At 47.3% G+C, this 16,657-nt stretch overlaps 5 protein-coding genes across 5 annotated transcripts; 3 read left to right on the plus strand and 2 right to left on the minus strand.

Moving 5' to 3' along the window:
* Nucleotides 1-96: 96 nt before the first annotated feature.
* On the plus strand, nt 97-1,860 carry BKA67DRAFT_655969 (uncharacterized protein; the record flags this gene model as incomplete). The annotated part of the gene is made up of 2 exons (XM_046106857.1): nt 97-1,345; nt 1,403-1,860. 2 exons carry the CDS (start codon nt 97-99, stop codon nt 1,858-1,860), a joined length of 1,707 nt encoding a protein of 568 aa, XP_045961957.1.
* Nucleotides 1,861-4,833: 2,973 nt separating this feature from the next.
* BKA67DRAFT_556147 (uncharacterized protein) lies at nt 4,834-6,491 on the plus strand. Its single transcript, XM_046102138.1, has 6 exons — nt 4,834-5,196; nt 5,253-5,335; nt 5,394-5,411; nt 5,461-5,825; nt 5,882-5,943; nt 5,995-6,491. Exons 1-6 carry the CDS (start codon nt 4,863-4,865, stop codon nt 6,450-6,452), a joined length of 1,320 nt encoding a protein of 439 aa, XP_045961958.1. The 5' UTR covers nt 4,834-4,862; the 3' UTR covers nt 6,453-6,491.
* A 23-nt stretch (nt 6,492-6,514) lies between these two features.
* BKA67DRAFT_556149 (NAD-binding Rossmann fold oxidoreductase family protein) lies at nt 6,515-8,148 on the minus strand. The gene has a single exon (XM_046102139.1). The coding sequence runs from the start codon at nt 7,920-7,922 to the stop codon at nt 6,630-6,632; it is 1,293 nt and encodes a 430-aa protein (XP_045961959.1). The 5' UTR covers nt 7,923-8,148; the 3' UTR covers nt 6,515-6,629.
* Nucleotides 8,149-9,503: 1,355 nt separating this feature from the next.
* On the plus strand, nt 9,504-11,372 carry BKA67DRAFT_532919 (major facilitator superfamily transporter; the record flags this gene model as incomplete). The annotated part of the gene is made up of 4 exons (XM_046099617.1): nt 9,504-9,810; nt 9,931-10,525; nt 10,599-11,081; nt 11,138-11,372. The coding sequence occupies 4 exons, from the start codon at nt 9,504-9,506 to the stop codon at nt 11,370-11,372; spliced, it is 1,620 nt and encodes a 539-aa protein (XP_045961960.1).
* Nucleotides 11,373-11,816: 444 nt separating this feature from the next.
* BKA67DRAFT_556153 (uncharacterized protein) lies at nt 11,817-12,678 on the minus strand. Its single transcript, XM_046102140.1, has one exon. It carries the CDS (start codon nt 12,651-12,653, stop codon nt 12,153-12,155), a length of 501 nt encoding a protein of 166 aa, XP_045961961.1. The 5' UTR covers nt 12,654-12,678; the 3' UTR covers nt 11,817-12,152.
* Nucleotides 12,679-16,657: the final 3,979 nt, after the last annotated feature.

Here is a 16,657-nt window from a genome sequence, read left to right on the forward strand (position 1 = left end):
AAGGTCACGGATGCGCGTCAACGACCTCCCTCTCGAGGAGCGCCACAACGTCCAGGCCCTGGTATAGCTGGGGGGCCTTCGCGGATGCCAACGGGCATGCGCTTCGTCTCCGTCGACAATGTCTTGCAATACAGCTCGGAGATACCATCAGGCCAGCCGCGGGTCAATCCTGGTCAGAGTCCGAGTCCTCACGTCCCCTCCGGGCAGACCCCGCGGTCTTCCATGGCCATGCGCAGGATGAGCGGTCGTGGCTTGCCGAACCTGCCTTCGAGGCATGGCCAGACGAACATGCCATCACGAACAACCAAGATCAGCGAGAAATTGGTCCTGCTACCCGAGACGGACGAGAAGGCCGAAGGCTCTGACGAGGACCACGAAGCATTACTCCAAGACGATGACGAAGGACCGCCGAAAGATGAAGAGCTGGACATCCTGAAGAAACGAGGCGGTTTACGAGGAAAGACCTATGCAGAGCGCTTGCCGAAGGGCCAAAGAACCGAGAAGATATCCAGGCTAACAGCCTACTGCACCGCAACATCATACAAGATGAAGTCTACGTCTGAATTCTTACGCAAGAAGCATGATGCCAAAACAAAGCTCTATGATGACTGTCTCTATGCCGTCTACCACATCCCTATTCTCCCTGGCATCGATGGCTACAGAGTCAGAAGTCGCCCTATTCTAAAGTCCCCGGGTACCGGCAAGACGCTCCTTGACCTCGAAATCGAACGCAGTGAGCGCAGGGATGAGCACATGGGCTACGAGGAATACCACTACGACATGCAAGGCGAAAATGGTAGCCACGATGCATCTGGCCGCCGCGGTCGGGATATGGACAGGCCTGAGGGCGACGAGTCACACTCGGCAAGTCCTGTGAATAGGCTTGCGCCCGATGCGAAGAATTTTGCCGAGATGTTCGTCTTCTCCTACGGTGTCGTAGTATTCTGGAATTTTACCGAGACGCAGGAGAAGAACATTTTGGCTGATCTCGCATTTGCCGAGAACGAGTCAGGGGTCTCACTGGTTACACGCCCCCTCGACCAAAGTGACTTCGAAACGGAGCAATTCCATTTCGAATATAGTGGCGACATTAAGCGCCCCAGAGTTTTCAACGACATGATTACTTTGTTGCCGAGATCCGACCACATGGTAAAACTTACCATCAGTCATGCAATTGCACAAAGCACCAAGCTTTGCTTTTTCGAGGAACGCATGTCCGAGACCATGTTGGACGCCCAGCATGTGCCGAAGCGGTTGGCTTTAACCGGAGAATTGAACATGACTAGGACTGAAATCGTCAAGATCCTGGGCCGCCTCTTCAAAAGCCGTGTGGACATCAATTTATGTAAGTGGCAACCAGTTGCGACTTTGTAGGCAGGATTTCCCGCTAACGATACCGCAGCCTCAAACATTCTCGACGTTCCGAACTTCTTTTGGGACTCCGAGCCAACGTTACACCCACTGTATGCCGCCATTCGCGAGTATCTGGAAATCGACCTGCGCACCAAGGTCCTCAACGAAAGATGCCGAGTTTTCCTGGATCTGGCCGAGATTCTGTCAGACTCTGTTGCTGACGCAAAGATGAGTGCAATCACATGGATCATCATCATACTCATCATTGTCAGTATTCTTGTGACAGTGACTGAGGTTGCTCTTCGCTTCAGTATCCTCTCCAAGGAGAAGGACAAGGAGGATAACCAGAATGCGAACGCAGCAGACATACTCAGATCGAGGCTGCACGGTGCAATATCCAACGCGACTCTTGAGGACTTGAAGCTATGGAGTGCGGGTCTGAGCGAGCAGCAGAGGAACGCCGTCTGTGGATCCGACTACGTGGGCACAACCTTCGCGGGCATCTAGAGGAAAGAAAAAAAACTGCATACGTTGACAATCTGGCGTTTGGGAGCAGTATGGATACCCTGTTTGAAAACATCTATCACCAAGGCGGCTTCATTTACCCTTGAGGACATTGCATTGGGCTGGCGTTGTTAATCAGTTCACCGTCTTTATTGTACTAATAACAACCACAATTCGTAGAGCCATGTTCTTCATCCCGGGTATGATGATGACTGCACTTAGACGTACGAAAATCAAACTCGCCGATTTTACCTATCGTCTCGTCGCGAAGCTAAGTCGATGCGTAATCCCAGAAACTAGGGCTTCAAGAATCTTTGAAGTCGTACCAGAGTATAAAAAGGACGTCGAGTCCAAGCTGACTAGTTAGCCTGACACGCTGAGACAACACCGCGAACGCCTGATGTCGACTGTGCAGCTTGTTGGCCAGCTCTTGGTATCAAGCGCACAGGACAGTATGTGAAATTCTTCTACTTTCTGCCAGATATTCACATTGCAGCTTTAGTCACACCAGGACCGGCCAGAGCTGGTACAGTGTAAAATACCTCAGCACTAATAAAGTACGTTTAGTGCACTCAGGTAAAAGTCCAACTGGTGCATTACGTGACGAAACTGGATCCAAACAATTGCTGCGGTAGTTCCGTGTCAGTGATATTTACGATCGGAAGAGTCTGGGTGGCTTGCGGCACAGAATTCTTCTGCAGATATGGTACATCCAAACCACCCGGCACAGAACAGCTTGGAGGCTTGTGATCTCTGCCTAACCTAGAACTCAAGAACGCGATAACACTTACCCAGTATGCGCGTATACCATTGATTATTCACTAAGACATGGTGAGACAGTATCCGATCATGTCACGTATTGTAGGGACGTCATTGGAGCCCTTGCACGCAAGCACGTCTCTCTAAAACTGATAGCCATTGTCTAACCATGTGAGGAATCGCTTTCGGTGGTCTACGCTATCGAATAAGAAGAAACAAGACGACAGTTCACAAATATCAAGATTACTTTATACATGTTCTTGTACTATTGAATCATCCCCTCCCAATCAGCGCCTTGCACACCGGCTTCATCTTCAACGCCGTTACAGCTCTAGGAGCTGCCATGGAAGGCGCTATTTCAGTAAGTGCTCCCCGAATTAATCGTAAAGCCAACAAATTCTCGAGCGACATTTAGTAAGTCTTCCACGCCAATCTAGCCCAAACATTTCCCATTTCTATATGAAACCTGGCGACTCTTACAAATGCAACGTCTCTTGGCCCCCATTCCTTCCCGCGATGGTGCCCAAGAACCGCCTCCGACGAGCATGAGAGCAAGCTTCGACATTGACGTCACAATGGCCAGCACCGGCCATCCCATCTATCTTGTATGTGGGCCATGGTCCTACTACCTACAGCGACAAGACCGAGGACAACGGCTTTGTGTTTGCTGGGAAGTTGGGCTGACGATAACGATTACGCCTGTATGAATTTGGACGAGAGGAGCGGTGACAGCTGTCGTATCGAGTGCATTGAATGGAACAACGGTGCCTACACTAAACAAGATCTCAAGGATAATCAAATACGGCGACGGATTATGTGAAGCAGGCTGGAGGAAATCGGATAAATTACTTCAGGTATATACTTTTTAGTATTCTTGGCCTCGGACATCGGTTGAAATAAACTAACCTATACACATGCTAAAGGTTCAAGGTATTACTTTTCACGCTACTCGGGCTACTGAGTAGCGACTATGTACAGCAGTTCCACAGGCTATAAAATAACCAAGCACTGATTGGCAGAGAGGAGCATGCGGAATATTATCTACGGGACTACGGTCCACTGCCCTCTCTCTCTAATAGACCGCTGTACTCCTATATTGCAACCCACCACTAATCACTGTCGCAGTTTTGGGATAGACTAACCTTAAGTGAATGCTCGTACTCAGAATGACAAGAATTTGCTGAAATATTGGGCATTTTCAGCATGAGATTTGAGGGCGGCGGCGTCAGCCGGGGAACCAAAAAAGAATGACCACTTGATAAATACTGTTCATGCTTGTCGATTTTGAGAATAGCAAGTCCTTTTCGCTGGTGTAAGACATAAGGGGTGCGGAATATCCAAGGTCACGGTCAGACGCTTGTGCAAAATCCTCGTTCAATGTGACGATGGCGGTCAGCAGTGACATCATTGGAGGTTGCTGGATTCTACTTGCATGCTGCAGGCAAAGGGTCGGATGGTCTTGTGCGAAATTCAGATGCTAATGATCAACGTGATACGTTCAATGAGCAGAACAGGTTTAAATGATATTATACTATTTCAATTTGGTCGTCTCTGAGTAGTCGGATCTCTTTTGCTCATGATTTGGTCGTTTACTACCGTGTCTTGCCACAACTTTTCCACGTGGCAGTGCAGCCTCTGGAGTAGCCCAACAATCCTGGGGAAGTCATCACAGTCAGCTCACTAATGCACTCCAATACTTCGCTCGGCAACGTGGAGCTTGCAGCCAGTAAATTTATATTAATAAATTTAGTAACCTCATCACATTCATGCCCAATCAGACCTGTCAGCCACATTGCCTTCCACAAAACATGCCATATCAAACTTGCAGCAAGACGTAACAACCAGCAGGTCTCCAAGTATAGCTGGATCTATTTATCTTCACGTAATAACTCTTAAACCATGCCTTGCAGCTCTCGAGATGAGAGACGATGTTTGTCTCATCGCATCAAACACTCCTCGCGTGCTTAGGGGACATGAAGGATTGTCGCCCCGGAAGATCTTCATGAGTTGATTCGCCAGTAGCTTTATCGAATGCACGTGGAATCCCAACTAGGGCCGTCCCTTCAGCAAAATGCCACAATCATACCATGTAGTTGCATCGAAGGGATCGGGAACGGCTGTGATTCGCCTGAAGGATTGCAAAGCTCACACCACGACGCTGTCAGCGTAGTGAGGCTACGAATCACGTATTGTTTGTCTTTCTCCTTGTATTCCACAGTTTCTACAGATCCCGTTTCTTTGGTCCAATGAATCCTATAATCTTGCGAAATCCACATTTTCTCAAATCGCTCATAATATATTACCGTTCCACTTCAACTTCACACTTATTTGGTGATACCATCCCATGCGGTTTGCCGCAATCCGTAGTCATCATGGTTTACCATATGGATAATTTTAACCCGGACCAAAAGCGGGCTTATGTAATATCGGCCTGTTCCATCGGGCTGAGCCTTTCAACAATGACGCTCGCTCTGCGATTCATGGCCAGGCGCATGGTCGCAAAAAGACTCTTTCCGGAGGACTGGTGCATGCTTGCTGGCTGGATTTGCAGTGTAGGTATCGCAGCAATGGCATTCATGGGTGCGTAGAACTTGGAAGCCACGATAGCAGACAGAAAAGCTCTAACAACTTGACAGGCTTCGTGTATGGTATGGGAGAACACGAAGCTACTGTACGAGCCAGACCGAATGGCAAGGCACTCATCAAAGGCTGTTTGATGGTAAGTATCGTTATGAGTTGCAGTGCTTCGAGTTATTTGCTAATCGAGTTTGTCGTAGAGTGTTTGGATTATACAGGTACGAGCTCCCGCGCCCTCGAAGTAACGCCGCACTAACCTAACCACAGCGATTATACCCGCCAGCGCATCTGTTCATCAAGACATCCATTCTGCTCTGGTATTGCAGGATATTTCGCACTCCTGGTTTCAAACGTGCAGCATGGATTATATGGGGCTATACATTATTATGGTCGATTCACGCCCAACTAGCATCCCTGCTCGAGTGTCTACCACCAGCTTACTTCTACGATCGAGATATACCTGGCGGGCATTGCGTGCCTAACCCTCTCATCAACATCAGTCTCACCGAAAGTGTTCTAAACACTCTAGGGGATGTGGCAATATTTATCATGCCGATGCCAATGTTGAAAAATCTTCATGTTAATGAACATAAAAGAATGGCGCTATACATAATATTCGCCGTTGGTCTTTTGTGAGCAACCACATTTCGGTCTCATTTAATACGTCGTTCTGGCTCATTGTTTATAGGGTGAACGTGATAAGCTTGGTCCGGTGGGTATCCCTACTAGGCACAGCAGAAGATATTACCTGTGAGTGATCCTGGCAATACCGTCATTGCTCATGCTGATTTGATCCAACAGCAAGCTTACCCACAGCATCAACTTGGACATATCTTGAGGTAGCAATGGCGATCACTTGCGGAAATCTTCCTTTACTGGCGCCTCTATTTGGCAGTATATTTAGACGTGGTGGTACACATTCGACCCCTGGATATGCAAGCAACGACAAGAGCAACACGACAAAGAGAGGAGGACTCACGGGTTCCTCTGTGCCCCGGTCGAAGAGACACTCTGTGATCTACCCAGAAGAGATAATGCTTCAGGATCGTAGCAATGAAACGCTTACTTCACCACGCGCTATGCAACCAAGGCAGTCTAGTGATAGTAGGCGAATACTAGTGGAAGACGAAATTATTGTATCGTATGCGCAGAGCTCACATGGGGGCAACGCCGGTGGAGATGCACCGGATAAGGATAAGGACCTGCCTCCGCTCCCTCCAGCGCCAACTCATGCGTCAAGAGCATGGGCTGAGATTTGAATATCTGGATAAACAAACATGTAGCCATACAGTTTTCAGAGAATCCATCATGTACTTTAATGTACTTAATCACTTCTTGTATATAGATACCCAATTTATGTACCTATCTAAAGTATCAAAATTATATTAACTTCCAACTGGATGGTATCTTGGATTTGCGTTCCATTGCAAGTTATCTTATGGTATGCTCAAAATATCATCAACATTGACGACTTGGCCCGTAGCCATAGATTTGTTGCCAGCAATACCAGTTAGAATAGATAGAGCTCCATCAACATGGCTCGCCGCGCGCATATACTCGTCCGACACAGGCTCACCGAAAAGATCATTAAGCAGCACGGTATCACCACCACCATGGGCACCGATCCCCTCTGGTATCTCGATGTCTTGTGGTTTCTCCAGCAGCGGTCGCAGGACCAGACTGGTTTTCTCGATGGAGCCCTCCTTGGCCTGGTCGCCACCAGAGTTTACGTAGCTGTTCTCCACGACCTCCAGCTCAAGCCGCCCGCCGGTTCCGTTGAAGTTCACCCGGAAACCCTCCCAAGGCGCGTATGCTGTGAGCGAGTATGTCATCACGGCACCATTCTTATACCGGATGAGCAAGTTCATAGTGTCCTCGATGCTGATGCCATCCCCGAATACGCTCTGATCGCGGTAGTACGCATCTTCGTGCTCCGCATCTAGGTACATGGCCTTCAGCTGCTCGTTTTCGTCCAGGTGAAGCGCGAAGGGGTCCTTCTTCGCCACTTCGCTCCCGTGGGCACGGGTGTAAAACTCTCTCACCCCGCGAGCCTCGGCATTTTCTCGGCCATAAAACTTGAGGTCACCCTGAGCATACACGGTCTGCGGCCTCGTCTGCAACCAGAAGTTGACGAGGTCGAAGTGGTGGGTGCTCTTGTGCACCAACAGCCCACCGCTGTTGCGCTTGTCTCGGTGCCAGCGACGGAAGTAGTCAGCACCATGCGATGTGTTGAGCATCCACTCAAAATGCACCGAGGTCACTTTGCCAATGGCGCCGGATTTGATTAGCTCAAACACCTTCGTGTTGTGTGGTGCATAACGGTAATTGAACGTCACGCGGACGCTGTTTTTTGTCCGCTCCACGGCGTCGAAGATCTGGAGACAGCGAGGAGCGTCGATAGTCATGGGCTTTTCGGTAATGACATTGCAGCCCAATTCCAAAGCTCGCACGATATAGATGTTATGCGTTCGGTCGATCGTTGTAACGATTACCTCGTCCGGCTTCGTCTCAGCTATCATCTTGTCGAAGTCAGCAGCGAAGTAGGTGGGCACCTTATCATGACCGAGAGACCTGAGCTTGTCGTTGGCAAAGTTCATACGGGTTTGGTTCGTGTCTGCGATGGCTACGACACATGAAGTACTGCTATAATCTCGTGCGATCGCCGTGTAGAAGAACATCGAGCGCCCGCCCGTACCTATGAGGGCATATCTCTTTTTTGCACCTGTCATGATTGCTATCAGTTTGAGCAGATCTCTGTTTCACTTTGAGTACAAAGAACAGTGAGCGATCGTCGTCCGGTAAATTATATAGTTTTAGTTGTCAGTCAGTGAGCAAGCTTCTAAGTAATAGGCTGCGATCTATGTTTTCGTTTGAGAAATTTGTGTCAAGTGCTAGGCTTTTGAGGCTCAACAAACTTGATATAAAACTGCAATCATATTCTCAAAGCCGTTGCTGTCGGGTTAGTTGATCCCGTGGATAGCGAAGTTGGGGTATTCGATGTGGGGCCATATCCGCTTTCCCCGCTTTCCCAATATAGCGGTCCACTGTTTACCGCTATAGGTATACCGAAAATTAGTGGCCACTGCTTTCCATGGAGCCGAGCATCTTAGGATCCAAGTGGCTGGGATGACATCTTGATTAGTTCGGAACTGTTAACCGTAGTTTTGTACGATGGCCCATGCGTTTATGGCCACGATCCTAAGAAGTCTGCGAACTACAGATTACTAGTTGTCGTTTGTTGTAGTGATGGCCAGGCTGTCTGGCTGTGTTGCACTAAAAATTGCGATCTGGATAGTCTATGAACTCAAGTCCCAAAAGTGGGTGGAGTCGAGCCACGTTTCGTTTGGGCAGATGTTTGAACAGGCTGTTGCCAAGCTTTGCTTCTGTTGTAAGCATTTTATTTCACAAACTCTTCATCTGGAACCAGCATGTCTGGTCAAATGAAGACGCCGGGCTTTAGCGTGACCGAGGTGGTCATATTCAGGCTCACCCGTGTATGCTATCTTGATATTCCTTAAAAGCATTCACTTTAAGCTCTCGATTGATCGAATATACCCTCATTGCCCACTGGGTTCATTACCCCAGCTAGTTAGGTTCGACTGATCCGGCTAATTACAGAATCTGGGGGTTTGTGCGGGGAATCACCACGTTAGCAATCCTTCAACTTGCATCCGGTTAAATCCACTTGGCACACCGGACCATGCTTCAACGCCAAGTCCCGCCCTTACCAGCAAATAGCATGTTGCCGACGATCTGATGTGATTGTCGTTGGCTATTCGATGCTAAGTGCGTCGCCTGACTCGTATCTTCAAGGCCCATCCAAGTCTGCCAAGGTAAATTCCTAATCAATGTAGTCGGCAAGAAAAAGTCCACGAATAAAAATTATCTTATGTTCGCGCCATACAGGTAAGTTAGACGCCTAAGGTTTGTACGCCAGTCCCTGTTGACGATGGAAATGTCTCAAGGCTTTGTCAAAAGCCATTATCCTTAATGTGTAAGTAAGCTTTCGGTAAGGGCTTTCGGCCAGCAAGCGGGACTTGGCTGGCGTTACCGAGTATGCAGGAACTTCGGTAAGAACCATAGGTACTGTGTAGAAACACAGATAGTAATATAACAGTATTTCGGGCCAGTGTGTCGCGGTTACAGGGTTCTCCTCTGAACACCAATAAACCGACTCATGGTCTGATATACAAGCTCCCACTTCCCGATACTTTCATCAGATTACAACCAGCTGTCGTCGCCCATTCTATGTGTCCATACTTCCTTATTAATCCGATTATTTAGTTTGCTCTTCGGTATACTCGTTCACTATGGCAAGTGGCAAGCCGACCGTACACACTGTAGACACCACCGATACTATCGAGCCGGTTAGAGACACCACTGCTCCTATCAGCAAAGGGGCCGAAAAGGCGGCAGAGTTTCTGGCTCAGCATGGGGAAGTCGCCTTTGATTATGAAGAGGAGCGACGTGTGCTAAGGCGCATCGATATGCGTATCTTGCCATTGATCCTAGGAGCCTACTTCTTCCAACAGCTGGACAAGAGTGCATTGTCGTATACTTCGATTTTCGGTCTTACAAACGACGCAAATTTGAAAGGAAACGAATATAGTTGGCTCGGTATGTTTTCCTCTGCATTTTCCCCAGCTACTTGCGATACGCCGGCAAATGGAACTGGTCTACCCTCGTGCAACAACGACATGTTCGTGTTTCAATTATATTAATGAATATCTTGCACAGGCTCAATCCTATACGTTGCACAACTGATTTTCCAGCCTTTGGCAGCTCTTCTCCTTGTGAAGTTTCCGTATGGAAAAGTCATTGGTATTGCCATCATCGGTTGGGGATGCAGTGCAGCAATCGCTGCCGCCTGTACCAATTTCAAATCACTCATGGCTTTGCGGTTTCTTCTGGGCACATTCGAATCCATGATAGCACCTTCACTAGTTGCTGTAACACAGATGTGGTGGCGACGATCAGAACAGACTCTACGCAACTCATATTGGAACGCCATGAATGGTGTCACGTTCATTGTCGGATCATTGGTAACTTTTGGTCTTGGTCATATCGAAAGCAATCGGATCTACAAGTACCAGACGGTATTTATCTTCTGTGGTGGCTTGACTGTCCTCTTTGGCATTGCTTTTATCATTCTGATGCCTGACTCTCCAATGGAGACACATTACCTCAAAGAGCGCGAGAAGATCATCGCGATCGAGCGGCTTCGCGCCAATCAGATGGGTGTAGCTAGTCGTACGTGGCGTTGGGATCATGCGCTTGAAACTTTAATGGACGTCAAGACTTGGTTGTGGTTCATTTTGATCGTCTCCGTCTCGTGAGTCCGCTACTTTCTTTGGATTCATGCTGATAGACAATTGAAGTTTCAGGCACTGACGTAAAACTCTTAGAATCCCAAGTGGTGGATTCAGTTCCTTCGGCAGCTTGATCATCAAGGACTTTGGTTATGTCAACTTCCAAGCGATTCTGTTCCAACTCCCTGTCGGGGCGCTTCAGATCATCGTCATCACTGGATCGGCCTGGTTCGCAACCAAGTACGGACGGAAAGGCCTAACAATTACTTGCATTTCGATATTGCCCATAATCGGCATTGTCTTGATGCTGACTATTCCTCGATCACAGAAAGGAGTCCTCCTTTTCGGTTATTACCTTGTTCAGTGTTTTGCCGCCATCACTCCCATGGTATATACTTGGCAAGCTCAGAACACCGCTGGGGACACCAAGAAGAAGACTACGTCAGCTGTTGTCTTCGTAGGAATGTGCACTGGAAACATTATCGGGCCCCAACTCTATAATATCAACGATGCACCTACCTACAGACCAGGTCTGATATCAAATCTGATACTGTTTGTCCTGGTTGGTGCTTTGGGACTGTAAGTTCAAACGTGAATAATTATGTGCGCTCCAGGATTACTCATTCCAAATTTAGTCTCATTCCGATGTACTTGATGTTCTTGAACCGGCAGCATGCAAAGATGCGCGAGCAGCTCGGAGGCTCGGCGGATATTGTTGATGAATCCATGATGAGGAGGAAAGACATGACTGACAGTAAACAAGTAGATCTGGAGCACGATGAGCACGTACAAACACAGAAGCTTGATGATGATAAGGGTCTACAGGATGTCACGGATCTCAAGAACGAGAATTTCATCTATGTTGTCTGATGTGGCAGATCTCGCAAGGGATTCATGACAAAGATTCTGGCGACAGGCTGCATGCAGATAGAGAGCAGTACTAACAGGCTTTTACTTGAAGTATTTTACAATGAAGACTGACGGTTCTCCTAAAGATGAGTTGAAAATGAATGTTGTTCGTGAGAAAGGGCAAAACATTTGGTGACTCGAATCTATGGCGAGTCTATTCGATGACGCTGTATGAACAATCCAATACCAGGTCTTTTTTCAAAATGCTTTTAATGCGTGAGAAAAGATGTACCCCCTGGAAAAGCACCTGCCCCAATGCGGTCTTCCAGGCCTGCGACCATTTTCATCCCAGGTGGCTGCCTGCTAAGACTGCACGACTGTGCCGCACAATCAGCTCTGTGGCCTAAAACTCCTGCACGTATAAATAGGACAATTCTTCGCCGCTGGTTTCGTTGTTCTTCTTTTTCCTTTTCATCATCATCTTGCCTTGTCGAAGGGACTTGGTGATTAATCATCAGTGCTGAATTTTTAATCCTAGGACATGAGTTACATGCTTGCATGCTGGTTCATGTTCCACTGTGTTCCCGATATCACACTATCTTCGGGTGATGCGTAAATGGAAAGTTTTCATCATATCTTCTAGCTTGTCTAGGAATTCGAGGAAGGCATCAAATCCCCCGGCAGTCTCTTCTATTGAGCCGCCATTAGACTCGCATTCATCCCATATCGCTGGCTTTCCTCACTCAATACATTATCTTGATGACAGAAACCCAAACATTCTTGGCGCTCTCAGTTTCAGAGTCAAAATTTCGCTTGCGATAGTGTTGATGTCAATTCCCCACTTGCAACAAGCGATGTAAAAGTTGCATATGCCGGTGGTGATGCCGGTGCAGCTGTATTTTCGGGAGTTGTCAGGATAGAAGGCACCGCAGAAGAACTGCCTGACGGCTCGGGAGACAATCGAGCAGTGGGCGACTCAGTGGTAGTTGCGACACTAGTGAAGGACGGACGAGTTATTGTGATAGTTGTCCAATGAGTACGGGTCGATGCTAATGATGTCAAATCTTCTGTTGTGGCCGGGTCGGGCGATATTAACGATGACGGTGGTGCGGATGCTGGTCCAGGGGATGTATCAGCCGCCACCGTCGTAGTGTAAAAGACCGTCACCGTGTTGCCTGCTTCAGTAACGGTCACTACAGTAGTACTACCTGATATCCTTCCTTCTTTCTCAAGCTGGTTGATGGTGATTGTGACGAAATTCGTAATGGGAGAAATATCGTAGGTGATGGTGGATTTATACATAGAATTGGATACCGAGGCACTAAGGTTATTGATGGCATTCTCCTTCGTCTGATGGTGTCTTCTGCGCCCGACCAAGTGATGATAGTGCGTATAACCTGAAAGCTCTGCGAGACCTCCTGTGTTATTAAACAGTGCATCATCTTCTGCTGCAATATGTAATTCAGTACTGTTGCTTTGTTGCGGCTCGACCAGAGCAGCGGCATGGACAAAGGGTAACCTGAACAAAGCTAATTAGCAGTGAACTATTGAAGCTTCAAAGCTCCGAAAAACTAAACTAAAGAAATGACTGTGCAGCAAGGAGAGAATCTTACCAATGCACCACGAGCAATGACCAGAGAGTTAACAAGTCCCACATCTTTTCAGAGGAGCCAGAAATACTGTTTGAAAGACTTATCTAACAGAACCTATGGTTTCAAAGTCTTCGAGCGCAACATGATGAGAAGGAAGCAAGGTGACTTAAATCACCTCTTCCGTTCTCGGATTTCTCAGATATACATATGGCAATGGCAAACATTCAGGTCACATCCTTGTATTAGCAATGATTGTTGGGTCGGCTAGAGTCCCAATAAAGCCAGCCCCAAAGCAAACTTCACGTCAAGAAACCACTTTTCTAGTCACGGGTTGGCATGCTTCGGAACGCGTGTTCCACGTACCTCAGGTGTTACCGGCAGCAAACTGGAAATTTTACGGCAAACTGCATGCTATTTGGACGAAATAGCGATAGAGGTAGCCGTTTTTCTGTTTTGATCGTGCCGTGGGTGACTGATAGGTACTTGAAGGTTGACGGACAGCAAGATCCGAAAATGAGATATCCTAGTACTATGATTATGTTCTTTCCCAATCTGCCGTCTTCTGTGGTCTCAGCTTCTGGATGGTTTAAGTGTACGCATGGTTGTGTCTATCTCAGTCAAACGGTTTATAGGAGTTTTCGCATTTGTGGGATCGTGGTGAGTACATATTCGCGTACAAGGAGGCCATCAAGTTCCAGCACCACTCCCAGTATTTCGGGAGTCTAACGTGTTCCATAAATTGTTGGAGAAATACGACTGTATGATGGTCTCTGGTTCAATCTTCTGTTGACTATGTTTGCCCGGAGGACTGGTCGACAATGATCCTAGTACTGTGATAAAATAGTTCTCTAAGCTCCTGCTTGTCATACGGGATGCTCGGTGGAGATGGGCGTGTCGAAGTAGCGACCTCGTAGTATGAGTCTAGAAGAATCAGCGAAGGTTATGTCCTACAGTCTAACTGTGACGCTGGGTCTGCCCACTGACTCGGGATGCAAGGAGTTAAGAAGGGAGACGGTTGACCTACTCCTGCAAACGTGTTGGCATTACAAACCGCCGAGAATGCCAACGAGGTTGACGACTGTCCCGGAGAGTTCGATGAGGAATTCAGGGGCCAGACTGAAGGATCCGCCTTCCTAAAACAGCCGACTCATATAGCTTTAGCGAATGACGCGATAGCATCATTCTTGAGCAGGTCGACGAGCTCAATACTAACAATCACTTCCTGTTTGTCACAGTCTTTGACGCTTGTGGTGAGGATTCCACGCGAGGATTCAAGATGATCATGCGTGGGATCCAAAGTCCTTCTCAGTTTCTTGTTCTGTACCTTTGTGATTTGTGCTGGCAATAATTCTTCGTTGTTATTGGCACTATTCATAACAGTAGTATAATAATAGCCGCAATACCATGCATACCTGACAGTGCTGAATAGCCTTCTGACCATGACCAGGGTGTTTGTACCGAATTTTCATATTTCTCATCACCCTTCCCTTTCTTTTTGGTCTTCCTGGTCTTCGTCGATGATGATTGAAGGTCGTCTTTTAGCCAATGGCGACTAGGATGACAAGTAATGATCAGTTTTGTGGAGGTTTCTTGCTTGTTTGTTCTGGCGTAGAAGAGTGTGAACTATCTGTTGTACTAACATTGCATAGTGTTGTTAGCCTCTTGTGCTCATGGCAAATGACGTAGGTTGGAGTCTTCAGAAGATAGGTAACAGTCATCTAGAGTAAAATTAGAACATCCTTGGGAGGTATTGTTAATGTTTTGAATACACAAATAGGTAGAGTCATATTGCAGATGGTGTTTATCAGTGGGTAGGTCTTCCCAGCGGGGATTGCATCGAGACTCACAGAAGCATACTGATGACTCCTTTGACTTAGATGTAGTGCATTTTCAAGGCTTGTATCGCAATCTTGGACACCTGCGACCATAGGAACCATACTGATGGGAGTAGCTTGGCCCAAAGGCGGTCCCTTGTGTTGCAGCACTCCGAATTGTACCCAAGAAGGATTGCAACGCCACAGGACAGATAGTATGCTTTGCTTATTAGAGTGTTACCATCAAAGGATCCTTGGATGATTCGAGGAATTTTGGTCTCATATTGAAACAAGATCTGTACGGTCTGCTTGCCAAGGATTAGAGGTCCTTTAGCAATCGTCTTTTCTTCAGGTATCCGCAGATGACATGAGTCCTTTGGACGTTTTGTACAGACGTTTGTTGCATATAACACAATGAAATATCGGAGATAACAAGAAGTTGCGTGTCCTGTTGACACTAATGTCAGAATACGGGTTGTGATTTTGTAGGTTGAATTCCTCCACAAGGAGTCCTGGGAAAGGTGGCCCGTCTCCGCCATCAGTTGTTTCTGGGGGCATCAATGTGGCTTGATAGGCACTAGGGGCTTGTCTTCAGTTACCGAGAGCTCCAGAATAGATCTGGATACAATGACTTGACTCTCTCTTGGGAATCAAGTTTTATAGCATAGCCAAATAAAGAGTTACTTATTCAACGTTGGGCACCGGCATCACAGCGAGATGGCTTCCTCTTGCGTGACTCTTGTTGCAGCTTGCTGTCCATCTTATTATAAGGAAACTGTTTTGATAACGTGATGTCTTATCTATTTATCGCCATTATACAGAAGATGTACAACAAAGAGGCTCGGGCAACTGCACCTTCTGCTTTCCATTCAATGAGCAAAGGCAGAATGAAAGATTGTGACTGCTTTACAACCATCCCACTAACCTACATACTTCTCAATTTCCCAGACTGTTATGGCACTTCTTGTATCTGGATTGAAGCTGCAGAACTAGGTACCTAAGAGCAAGCACACTCAACTTGTTCTCAGATAACGGCAAGCCTTCACTAGTCAGCTGCTCGGATAATACAGGCAGTCTGGATAGTACAGCGACAAACACCGAGGAATTCCAGGTTATTCGGAACAGTTGATGTCTTCACATACACAGCAACTACCATTCAGCTGCTGTCCTACCCTTATTTTCCGTTGTTACATTTTCTACAGTAGAAGTGATCTCCCTTACCTCACTTCGCGTTCACTTCTACACTTCAGTCCCACTCATCATCATCGTTATACCTTTGGACTCTGTGTAGGTGAGTCTTTTGTCCCAATACTTTCTAGCTGTAGCCTATACCGCGTCTCCTCCATCATCAGACTCTTCCAATCGAGTCTTTGATTCAGAGAAGGTATGCTGACCTCAACCCTCAGTCCTCAACTTCTCCCGAAGCACTAAATTACTTGTGACTCTTCGCGGTATACCTTGTCAACCTACAGTATCTACACACTATTGACATCATTCAGACATTTCCCTGTCTAAATTTTACCACAAAATCATGGCCTTCCCAGATCTCTCCCCTTTGTCGTATGGTTCAGCAGGCGGCCGCCTTGTGAAAGAGATTGGCGGCAGCCTAGGACAGCAACCTCTGGATCAGTTGGAACTGGTGAGCAATTACAATCGATCTTGTGTGCTTGGAATTCTAACTCAGCTAAAAATTTCAGTCGGGTATGATGAGTTGCATCACGGCCACCAAGCATTTGCAACGAAATGGTCGCACTGTAGTCCAACGTCGACTCGCGGCAATGGTGAAAGAAGTCCAGCCTTGGAAGTCGATCTCTGAGCAGGGTTCTGACTGCTCATCGAGTAGTAAGACCAAAGAACCTATTTAACAATGACCATTATGCTGACTTAAAGTCCGAAGTCC

Source organism: Truncatella angustata (genome assembly GCF_020726525.1).
Source record: "Truncatella angustata strain MPI-SDFR-AT-0073 chromosome Unknown BKA67scaffold_2, whole genome shotgun sequence".
NCBI lineage: Eukaryota > Fungi > Ascomycota > Sordariomycetes > Amphisphaeriales > Sporocadaceae > Truncatella > Truncatella angustata.

Bases quoted from the DNA above. Each gene is read 5' to 3' on its own strand.
- BKA67DRAFT_556149 (XM_046102139.1), bottom strand. From the start codon at position 7,922: ATGACAGGTGCAAAAAAGAGATATGCCCTCATAGGTACGGGCGGGCGC.
- BKA67DRAFT_556147 (XM_046102138.1), top strand. From the start codon at position 4,863: ATGAATCCTATAATCTTGCGAAATCCACATTTTCTCAAATCGCTCATA. The intron at 5,197-5,252 runs GTGCGTAGAACT...ACAACTTGACAG, and splicing joins CGCAGCAATGGCATTCATGG to GCTTCGTGTATGGTATGGGA. The intron at 5,944-5,994 runs GTGAGTGATCCT...TTGATCCAACAG, and splicing joins CACAGCAGAAGATATTACCT to CAAGCTTACCCACAGCATCA.
- BKA67DRAFT_556153 (XM_046102140.1), bottom strand. From the start codon at position 12,653: ATGTATAAATCCACCATCACCTACGATATTTCTCCCATTACGAATTTC.